The sequence below is a fragment of the Buceros rhinoceros genome, unplaced genomic scaffold, assembly GCF_000710305.1.
Source record: "Buceros rhinoceros silvestris isolate BGI_N320 unplaced genomic scaffold, ASM71030v1 scaffold522, whole genome shotgun sequence".
NCBI lineage: Eukaryota > Metazoa > Chordata > Aves > Bucerotiformes > Bucerotidae > Buceros > Buceros rhinoceros.
The window spans coordinates 39,406-50,426 of record NW_010399230.1 but is presented as its reverse complement, the minus strand read 5'-3'; the positions used below and the strand labels follow the sequence as shown (position 1 = coordinate 50,426).

General features: G+C 48.4%; 2 protein-coding genes across 2 annotated transcripts in view; one reads left to right on the top strand and one right to left on the bottom strand.

The window, feature by feature from the left end:
* Positions 1 to 4,168, top strand: part of EMC3 (ER membrane protein complex subunit 3) — a 4,551-nt gene extending 383 nt beyond the window's left edge. Inside the window, exons 2-7 of the mRNA XM_010131365.1 lie at positions 608 to 701; positions 1,374 to 1,478; positions 2,121 to 2,202; positions 2,354 to 2,433; positions 3,015 to 3,097; positions 3,932 to 4,168. Of these exons, the coding sequence (XP_010129667.1) occupies positions 695 to 701; positions 1,374 to 1,478; positions 2,121 to 2,202; positions 2,354 to 2,433; positions 3,015 to 3,097; positions 3,932 to 4,060 (486 nt within the window). The 5' untranslated portion in view covers positions 608 to 694 and the 3' untranslated portion in view covers positions 4,061 to 4,168. The remainder of the gene's footprint in view (positions 1 to 607; positions 702 to 1,373; positions 1,479 to 2,120; positions 2,203 to 2,353; positions 2,434 to 3,014; positions 3,098 to 3,931) is intronic.
* A 4,233-nt stretch (positions 4,169 to 8,401) lies between these two features.
* Positions 8,402 to 11,021, bottom strand: part of USP4 (ubiquitin specific peptidase 4 (proto-oncogene)) — a gene marked incomplete at its 5' end in the record, with an annotated part of 42,020 nt that continues 39,400 nt past the window's right edge. The window contains 3 exons of the mRNA XM_010131366.1: positions 8,402 to 8,742; positions 8,864 to 8,952; positions 10,507 to 10,610. Coding sequence (XP_010129668.1) covers positions 8,641 to 8,742; positions 8,864 to 8,952; positions 10,507 to 10,610 — 295 coding nt within the window. The remainder of the gene's footprint in view (positions 8,743 to 8,863; positions 8,953 to 10,506; positions 10,611 to 11,021) is intronic.

Below are 11,021 nucleotides of genomic sequence, written 5' to 3'. Positions count from 1 at the left end.
GCGTCTGGCTGGGTGGCCAGTAGCGGATGCTCAGGTAGCCTGGACACAGGATCACTGTACGTGTCTTTTCCCTGGTAGCCTCCCCTGCTTGGTGTTTAACTGCAGGCTGAAATGCAGTCTGCATCCAAGCCGTTGTCTTCAATACCTGCCAACAAGTTCACGGGGATTTAGTAAAAGCTTGGGATAGTGAGGTGGTCACACAGTGTCACAGGAACGTTTGTGAACTAAAAATCAGTCGCTCCTGTTGGCTTAGTCGCTGCCAGATACGTATATTGTAAAATCCAGAGGTCGGCTGGGGGGAGTGAAAATCCAGATATACTGGTATTGGTACTGAGCCAGCAAGAACTTTGCACAAAGTGCTCAAAGTGCTTTAACCAATGTGGATTATTCTTCTTTTAGGAATTTTAGAAAGCCAGAGAGCTGGTGTTCTGTATCCAGGGGAAAAAAAAAAGTGACGAGCTTTAGAGCATTTGGGTAGTGAAGTACCTCTCCAAAAAGAAGGATGCTTTATGAAAGAGCTTGTAAGATGCCTGTATGTCTGAGCAAGAAACAACGCTTCTGTCCTTTTATTCCTCACGGTGTTGGCATTGGCTTTTTTTATTTTCAGTCTTTCCTGACACGGAAATATTTTTTTAATAACCCAGAGGATGGATTTTTTAAGAAAACGAAAAGAAAGGTAGTGCCTCCATCACCAATGACAGGTATGTTAAGGTACCATAAATATGGCTGGGCAGAAAAAATGTAATTTCCTGCCGAGGCAGGACGGTGAATCAGCTTTGCAGACAGCTCAGTGAATGTGAGGGAGAGGATGGGACTGCAGCTGGGTACTGGGGAGCGGGGTGGGGGCAGCGAGATCCCCCTCTTTTATAGCAACATGTAGGGTCACTTCATTTGGCTTAACTTCACCCTCCAACTGCATGAGCTCCAGTGACGAGTCCACGTCCACCTCAGTGCTGCCTGCGATGGGAAGTCCTGCTCCCACTCCGGTCCTTCTGTCAGTTTTTTGTGCCACCTCCTGCAGGACCTTTCCTAACTGATTTAACTTATTAACATGGCCAAAGGCTTCAGCAGCAAGTAGCTGGATAGTGCGTTGTCCCATTTCTAGATAAATGAGCTCGCAGAGGGGTCACACAAGTTCAGTGACCTGGAGCAAGGGGTGGAGTCAGACAGACAGAACAGCTTGGGTCACTCCCAGCAGAGAGTACCATTTCGGTGGCAGCAGCCACTCTGCAAAGTATTTTACAAGAGTGGAAAATAATAGGTATGGGATAGAAGGTGGGGTGGGGCTGTTCTCTTGTGCAGATAGACCAGGTGACGCTGGTGAAGTCGTTTCCCTTTCCTGTCATACCCTGCATCAACTCTCTGCATTGCAGATCCTACCATGCTGACAGACATGATGAAAGGGAATGTAACCAATGTTCTGCCTATGATCCTCATTGGGGGTTGGATCAACATGACATTTTCAGGCTTTGTCACAAGTAAGTGTCTGGAATAACACAGCCCAGGGGTCTGGCCACGTTTCTGATGATGATCTGGGGTGTCTAGGCAGCATCAAAGATTTGCTCTGTTACCTGACAGTAGTCAGTTGGAAGCAGCAGGAGTTTGGTTTGTGGCACTGCCAGAGTTCACAGCGTGAACTGCACTGATTTGATTGCCCCTCAGAAAACAGCTTATGTATCTGGAAACAACTGTAGTGGTAAAACCAATACTTGAATTTATTAAATGGCCTAAGCTTCAAGTTGATACAGCAGATTTTCCTCTGAGCCTGTCCAGGGCGTTGTTGCCGTGTAATGCAGCGTGAACACATCAAAAATACTTCCTTAAGTTCATGGTTCTGGGGTTTTTTCCCCACTGTTTACATGACAAAAGACATTCCCCTTCAGACACTGAAACAAGACCTGTGAGGGTTTGGCATCTGATTAAGTGTCAAAAAGCGTTTTCCTATCAAAATAAAGCACAGAACTACAACCTCTGAAAAAGTGCACGTTAACCCGTTACTGTGCGCCGTGTATTCAGGCCACATCAGATGTGGTAAAAGGACAATCTACTCACTTTGCCATTTGCTTTGTAATTACGTGGTGTCACCTTGTGAAACGGGGCTTTTCTTTTTCATCCTGCAGCAAAGGTCCCGTTTCCTCTGACGCTGCGGTTTAAACCCATGTTGCAGCAGGGGATTGAGCTGCTCACTTTAGACGCGTCCTGGTAAGCCCGTGTCCTCAGCAAGCATGGTCGAGTGTTCTCTTGGGAGATGCTGAATGTGTTAATAAGCCTTGAATGGTCTGTGCCCGCTTCTGAAGCGAGACCACAAGCCAGCTCTGAACTGAGATTAACCGTTCTTGCTCTGATTTATCAGGGTGAGCTCTGCTTCCTGGTACTTCCTGAATGTGTTTGGACTCAGAAGCATTTATACTCTCATCCTGGGCCAAGATAATGGTAAGACACGGTTATTTCTGTGAAAGAGCTGGCTTCTCCTCCCACAGGGTGACTTCTGGGGGAAGCTGGGGAAGGAGTTCTAACTTACCAGCCAAAAAGCCGTTCTCATTTCTGCAAGGTTGCTCTGCACTGGCCAGGTTTGACATCACCTGCAGCAAGTACCCAAACCTGCACCAGTTCTTGGCTCACTGCTCACAAACATCCATGGTACTTAACCCACGCCTGCCTTCCTGTCATGTTGGTGTGTGGAAACTTTGCTCTCTGGCTTGCTTTTATCTCTAGCTAAAGTGGCAGTTTTCAGGAAGGCTGCAAAGGTTTCTTACTACTACGTGCGGGGCAGGGCAGGACAGATGCTTTTCTGGGGGAATTGGGAATGCAGAAGACTGTATTTTGCTCAACTTGTCTGCATATTTTATGTAATTTTAGCTAAGATGTGAGAACTCTTTCTGGCATGTTATTAGTGTATTCTCGGTGTTCCTGTAACTTTCTTGTCTCTGGAAAGCAGCCTGGTGGCACCGTGCTCGAGGAGATGCTGTGTAAATGATGCGGATAAAACCCAGCCTCTCCTTTCTCTTTCGCAGCTGCAGATCAGTCTAGGGTGATGCAAGAACAAATGACAGGGGCAGCAATGGCCATGCCAGCAGACACTAACAAAGCATTTAAGGTACCGTATTCCCTGCACTCCCCTTTGCTGTGAACTTACAGGATTGTGGGCTCTACATAACTCAGCCTCCCCCTGTGTCAAGCAAGGGAATTGCTCTGGATTCCTGTTCCTAAAATTAGAGCTGACAGCTGATGAAGGGTACAGAAGTTGCCCTGGGTCTGGCAGAGCTCTAATACCCTGAAGTAAACCTTAGCAATTAGTCATTGCTGATAGAAACCCTGAATTCATGGACCATCTTCTGCTTTTGCAGAGGAAGATTTTTTTCCTTTCCCTTGAGATTAGTTCCAGAGCAGAAGCTGGCTCCCCAGAAGCTGTGTTAGTAAGTGCTGCTGAGCTCAAGTCCAGCAGGCACATGATGGAGCTTGGTTGATAAAATCAAGTAAGCGAGAGCTTAATGGAAAATGTCAGGAATGAGACTGTGTCTTGAGGTTCTTCATAGGCTCCTTAGACTGCCTCTTCCTTTCACAACCCTCGTTTATGCATGAAGCAACCGTCTTGGCTTCTGGTTTTATGTGCTATAGACAGAAGAGATTTACCGGCACACCTGCTGCTGCCTGGGAAGTCAGGGTGCTCTGCTGCTGCAGCCTCCTGTCTTCAGTAACCTTCCTCAGTAACTACCCCACAGCGCCCAGCCAGAGGCTCAGCCTGGGAAGAGGGCACCAACTACCTAATACCCAATCAAGTGTAAAACACTGGCTTCAGAGCTGACAGGAGCGCCAGGTGTTTAGGTTTTGTTGCAGTTTTTAAGGTACACGCTGCTTTGCGCAGTTCTTGTCCGCCTGCTTTAATACTGTGTTGCTTTCCTTTCTCTGCCTCCGTTCATTGTCAACGCAGACGGAGTGGGAAGCTTTAGAACTGACAGATCATCAGTGGGCCTTAGAAGATGTGGAAGAGGAGCTCATGGCAAAGGACCTCCACTTTGAAGGCATGTTTAAGGAAGAACTTCAGACCTCCATCTTCTGAATTGGAGAATACACATTTGTCTCTTCTTGTAAAAGTAATTTGAAAAGAAATGTTACTTAAAACTATATAATGTATTTTAGCAAGGCTGAGAATAAAGCACCATGTTCACAACTGCAGTTACCTAACGATGATTTGAGGCCCAGGACCGAGGGTGTTGTACGCGAGCCAAAGGCTCTCAGTGTGGGTCTCAAGCTGGAGTTCTGTTTCTCTTCCTGGGAAACATATGCTGGAGACAAGACCTAAGACAAAAAGCAAGCTTGCTGGAGCTTAAAACTTCATGAGACTGAAAAAGCACAACTAGTGCTAATGTGTCTGGTTCTATCCTTTTAAACAAACGCATAGCTAGTTACCCTTTGCTTTCCAACAGTTCAGATGGCATCACCACGTTAGCAATTCAAAACTGGCAGTGACAAAGTATCTAACACAGCTTCAGAAGCAGCTTTCTGAAAGCGCTGGTTGTTCTTCCTCTTTTTTTTTCCCCCCCCGTTCTCAAAAGCAAGAGGGAGATACTCACCACTTGCCCACAGCGAAGCGTGGGCCAGCTCACCTTCCTCTGGTATCCGAGCCTGCACTGAGGCTCTCCAGTGCTGTGAAATCCCATTTGTTTTCTACTGCCCCGATCAACCTGCTGGTGGACACACCAGTGGCCATGGGCACCTTCTGGGCAGAGCAGCTCCTCAGAGGTCTTTGGGCAGCAGAGAGCCAGAAATGGCATTTCTGTGCAGTAGTAGCAAACACACAGACTATTTATCCTTAATTCAATCCTTCCTGGGTCCATTTATAAGCACCTCAGGCTGTCCGCAGAGCCCCTCCTGCCCTCCGCACTGGCAGCAGGGTGTATGGTTCAGCGAGGGCACCTGGCTGTTCCCTGCAGCCCCTGTTCAGTTACTGTGCCAGGTGGGTAACACACATACCTTGTTTCAAGGCTCCTGCCTGACCATTTGCACTGTAGAGAGCAGGAAGCAACTGCTCCTGGCTTGTCCTTCTGCCGGAGCTTCCCAGTTGTCTCTTCCCTAAGAACAGTCCCAACACAGAGAAATGCTTCTTATACGGAAGCTTTTCTGTACTCTGTGGCTGATATTTTTCCCCTTCTGTATTCTGAGCTTTTTTTTCCAGGGTGAAATTGCACACCCTCTTCGAAGCAGGAGCAGAGTCAGGACTCACGCACAGCCTGTTTTCTGGTCGTGTCTGAACCATCTCCCATCAGAACAGAAGCCTTAGCGCAGAGATGCTTTATTCTGCCTCAGACACCTCTTCCCCGAATGCTAATTACAGTGTTTCTCTGACAACACAACTTGTGTTTCAGGTTACTCTTCCCTCCCTTTTGCAATGAGAAATTCCAATTCACGCCATCGGCATTCTTGTGTAAGCCATTCCTGAGAGCCTGCACGCTGACACAAATACCTCAATGCTTCCACAGCCAAAATCTGCCCTTTTGCTTCCCCTTCTTCCCACTGTGGAGGTCAGCATTCCATAGCAAAGCTCACCATCCACTGCTCCACATTAAAGCTCTTCTAACCCTCTCGGAGGCTCCAGCTAAGATCAAGCTCCTCCTTACACTGTAATCACAACATAAAGACTTCACTGCGGTTTCACAGCCCACCCTGACTGCAAGATTTTGACCATCCCCCAGACTCCCTGCACTCACACCCCACTAAATGCACACAACCCAGCCACGTTTAACTTCTCAGTCTTCTCCAGCCTGCTCTCATATGCACATTCAGATGACCTCAAGGAGAAAGCTACAGCAGCTGCAGGAGCAGTATTTCAGTGGTACAGCCATGTGAGCAGCCCTGATAGCCCTGGAGAAAATGAAGAGAAGTAAGGCCAGGACCCCCCCAAGATCCACAGAGAAAAAGGAATGATGAGGAATCTGTAGCTGAGGCTGCTCAGTGCCACAGAAAGGGAAGGATAGGCTTTCCCTGCAGCACCAGGTATCAGCAACTCCACGCTGCAGAAGAGAAAAGGCAACCCCGGGGTGAGCACGAACCCCCAGATGTGCAGAGCAGTGCAGGCAACGGCTGCTTTTCTCCCAAATCCGCACTGGCAGAGCAGGGAGGGGTTGCGTCTGCAGGACTTGCCCTCCTCCAGCCAAAAGAGCTCTGGGAGCACCAGGCATCCCCAGAACCAGCAGTATCAGCCCACGTAATGAAAGCTGAAAACACAACAAAACCCAGTTTCAGTGCAAACCACTCTTTAATTCTCCTCTTTGTACAATAGAGCCAGACACTTACAAAGTGCTAGTCTAAAAAACAGCTCTGGTATTACAGCACACACACACCAGCTGAAGCCCATCAGCTCAGAGGCAGAGGAAGTAACAGCTGGGCCACTTTTTCTGCAGTACAACAGAGTCCGTTCAGCATCTGAGCACTGGAGATTTAGCCCCACTGATGCGTGTCTCGGTGTCAGCGTGGGTAGGGGGGCAGGGAGGAGAACAAAGGCTCTTTCAGATTGATTCTTTTAAAAAGGTCTTTTACTCCCCTCCCTTTCCTCTCTTCCCCAGTTCAGAATGCCCACATGATTTTCTTTCAGGGTACAGTGAACACAGAAAGATGTGACCAGAGTACTTCAGTGCAGTGCTACAGCTTAAAAATTGTTTTTTGGATGCTCTGCTCAGTAATGAGGAAAAAAACCCAGAAATACAATATTAAGAGTTACAAAAATCCCAAACCCCAAAACCAGAACAGCAGAAGCAATGAATCAATTCAGATCTCAAACCTCAAATTTCAATGCTTTAAAAGCAAAATTCTGCAGAAGAGGATCACAATACCAACATGCCAGCCCTGCCTCCTCCTCCCTCCATCACCTTCCAGTGCCCTGGTTCAGGGGCCACATGGCGCTGCCCTCCCGTTCCATTGCTCGGAGCAGAAGACTGCAAGCTGCTGGGCTTTTGCTCGGCTGCAGCAAGCTGAGGCGCAGGGCACATGACAATTTCCTATGGGACTTGCGGCCGAGCGCTGCAGGAAGGGAGCCGAGCTGGCGTATCGGGATTTAAAGGGATGACCGCTGTCACGCTGACCATCACAGAAGGTTGTGGTCAGCAATGAAGCCACAGACACTGTGCATAGAGGACCGAGCGGCTGCGAACACACATTTCAGGGGGGGAAAAAAAACAGGGCAGTATCCTCTTTTAGCCTTTTGTTCTGCCAACACTCAGCTCCAACAAAAAACCCCTACTGTCTGGTTCACCACCTTGAGCTAGATCTTCCCCTAAAAATGATGGATTAAGGCTCTAGATTTTTCCCAGTTTTCTCATGGAAGATGTCAGTTCTCCACTGAGGACTGACGTGATCTAGTGCTCACAGACATCCTCATTCATGGACTTGTGCCCTACAGGTAACACAGACAGTAAAGGAGGACTGTGAAGAGGGAAGAGCATTTGCTAGTTGCAGCGACAGGATGGAGCAGAACTATTGAACAGCTAAGGCAGAGAAAGGCCTCGGACAGGACCATCACACCTGCAGCCTCACAGAGATGATGGAGTGGAGGATCTAAAGGGCAGCACTCAACAGCAGTCAAAAAAAAAAAAAAACAAACCAAAAATCACAAGAGAGAAGGCTGCAAACTCACAAAATCCATTGCATTGGGCTGTCATCCTTAGAGGTGGCAGTTCTGGGGACAGTGCTGAGCTTTGCTGGAGAAAAAGCTCCAAGGAGCCAGAAAAATGGGCAAAACAGGACAGAAATGCCGCCACTGCACAGACCACAGAAGAAATGGTGGAGGCAGGAAAGTGCTTACAGCACAGCCTGGAAGTGAGGGGTGTAGGAGAGGGATTGGGAGGACAAGAAATGGCCTGATGGATGACATCTTCTCTGCCAAAGAACAGGAGCCAGAGCCAGGAGAGATGTGTCCTGCACTGCTGTGCAGATCAGCCTGCACATATGCCATACCATAAGTGAGTATAATCTGCTTCCAGCAAAGCTTCCTACATTACAGGATTCACTGTTCACATGGAAAAGGCTGAGCCAAAACTGCCCACAAGAGCCTCAAACACATCTGGGAAAGGACACAAGGAAGGTTAAGTGTTCGCTGCTTAGGAAGGGGACCAAGGCAGACAGCACAGACAGCAACAGACAGGCCAGATGCACAAAGATTTGAACTGAGCTTCCAGAAAGGGTGCAGCAAGCCTCCCTGACATGGGCAGGGCCCAAGAGCAACCCCAGAGGGTTGGCAGAAAGCCTCCACACCGATTCACAGAATCATACCCACCGGACTCCCCACAGGCCCCAGCAAGGCTCAGCTGTGACAGGGTCTCCAGCCACCAGCTACAACCCTCAGCCCAAGACCCACAGCCCCAGCCCAGCTCAGCCATGACCCCTGCCTCTAGCCACACCGCTCAGCCAGATTTTTAAAAAGAACTTTATTGAAGCTCCAATATATATTATTTTTGGCCTCTAAATACCCAAGTGTCAGCACCTATTCCTGACTCTCCAGTGCTATTCTGCAACCCCCAGCACTGAATCTTTCAGTGCTGGATTTTCTGCTTGACTTCTACAGAAGGAAGGAAATTTTTCAGATGCCTCAGGCATGCCTTTAGAGGAGCAACCGCTAACAAGGTAGCCAAGTGCTGGAGGCAATGTTTAGTTGGTATCCATGCCATCACACTCTTCTTGGGGAGGAGATGGGGCGGTATGTTCCTCACAGTTTCGGCGCTGATAAAACAGCACATACGCAGCTTTTGTCTACCAGACAAAGAAGAAAACCATCTGAAACCACCCACGCAGCTTGGCTGGAAGTGTAATGCCCAAAGCAGGGAACTACACTTTCAGTACAAACTCACTTAGCCTCAGGACAAATACTCACCACTATTTGGTCTTCTGAAGCCAACGAGACACTGCTGTCATCAAAGTAGTACCACTTGTCATTCACTTTGTTCTTTGCGTAGGCAGTGTCTGTCAGGAGAAGAAACTGCAGCTCAGTTCTCTGGGGAAGACTGGCAGGTAACACCACGTGAGCTGCACGGCACTAGAGATTCACACTGAGGTGCACAGGAGGCCAGGAGCTAGCTTTGACACTAACTACCTAGTTCACCAATGTATGTATCTTCCAGAAAATGCCAGCTGGTCCAGCTAGTCTCCAACCATGTCCCATGTACCAGACTTACCTCTGATAGCTGAGATACGGGGCAAAGAAACCGAGGAAAAAATTACAGTGTTTTGTTCAACCATCTTGAGCCAGAGCTTTCCCAAACACACAGTTTAAGACTTGGCATTTTCACATTTTTCACATGAAAGAGATTTCTGATGATGATGGATCTGATCTAGTCTTGAAAGCATCCTCACTCAAGAAGCAAGTTGGACTAAAGTCCTGCAAAGTCTCTTCCAGCGAAGACTATGATCTGCTCAATCTCAAACCACAGCATCATCCAGTTCACACTATCCTACAGTGCCATACCCTAGGAGTTAAGCACAGACACTGCCAAATGTGAGTTCACCATCCTCTCATAGTAAGACACTTCTGGGGGCTCTGGAAGTGTCACCTACAGCATGGATCTGCACAGACACCTGGTAAAGTGAACTCCACCTCCAGATGCATTTTGTCTATGCTGCAACAAAACCAGTGACAGAAAATACAGACTTGTGATATATCAGAGTTGTCATATACAACAAAGGGTTTTTTTCTGATAGCACAACATTTTCCCTGCTATGGGACCCCCTGTCAGTGCAAAGATGGAGACATTCTACTGCCAGCTAGTGCCAGCTGTACAACCAAGAGTTCCCAAGAACTACACATTTGTTTGTGGCTTGTTTTAGAAAAGGTCTGGAAGAAAGCAAAATGAAAGGGGAAAAAAAAGAGCTTTAAATTGCTATTGCAGCAAACAGAACTCAGGATAGGAAATGCAGAAAGGTGTCACACCCAGCTTCACAACAAGGCATGCCCTCCACTCTGTCTCCCCGGCCTACAGGCCACTGATGCCCATCAGACCTTGTCTCGCCACCACTGAGGGAACTTGGCATGCTCCTGCCTGGCTGGCTCGACTGCTGGCAACCTCTGCTCTGCAGCTGTGATGCTGCACACGTACTGCACAAACAGCTGTCCTAGAGCGTGCTGCAGGGCAAGAGGCCAAGTCCTGGAGCTGAACTGAGAGCTTATGCTGAAGACTCTCCCCAGAGCTCTCTAATAAGAAGGTCCTTTCCCAATTTCACATTCAACGTTGAAAAATCTCAACTCCACTCATAAATTGGGGAACACCATCACATAGTCTAGTGGCTACTAACCAAGGTCCCACAGCCAGACCTCAGGCGGCTGCAGACCATCCAAACTGGCTGGCTGCTCTGCAGATCCTCACACGAAGGACATCACCTTCCAATGGGATGGTCACCCATACAGAACAAAGGGAAGCTTTGAACTAGACGACCTCAGTGAGGGCTGCCACAGGTCTCCAACGCCTAGAGCCCTCTGCCTACATTTCCTTGCATACAAAGGACACAGAAGCAGTTACTCACAGTGGCCTACTCCCATGGCTCCATAGTGATTGGAAACTGCAATGAGGTCATACACATACGAGCCTGCTCTGGGGTCGCAGACAAACTCCGACATGTTTAAACCCCTGGAAGGAAATCCAAAAGTATCAGTACACCAACAACCAGCATTTTCCAAACGTGACGCACAACACCAGTGATGCTCTGCAGGCAGGCAGCACTGCTGGAGAAGCGCTGCACCCTGCTGCCCAACAACCAGGTGTTATTAGTGTAAAGACCACACACATCACCCTTCCCACACAGGGCTGGTCCTGGCAAAAGGTTTAGAGGAAGGTGCTGAATAAGAGACAGTTCAGACTGTCCCTGCGTAGGCATGAAAACTGAGATGGCAGTGGTGAGGAATATGCTCCATCCTGAAAAGCAGAGGCAGAGCAATGAGGCAGGCTTTCATCTTGCTCTTGTGCAACCCTCAGCACTGCAAGTGCAACTCTGCCCAAATCAGTTTGCTAAATTCTCTACAGAAGTTCTCTTGGTTCAGC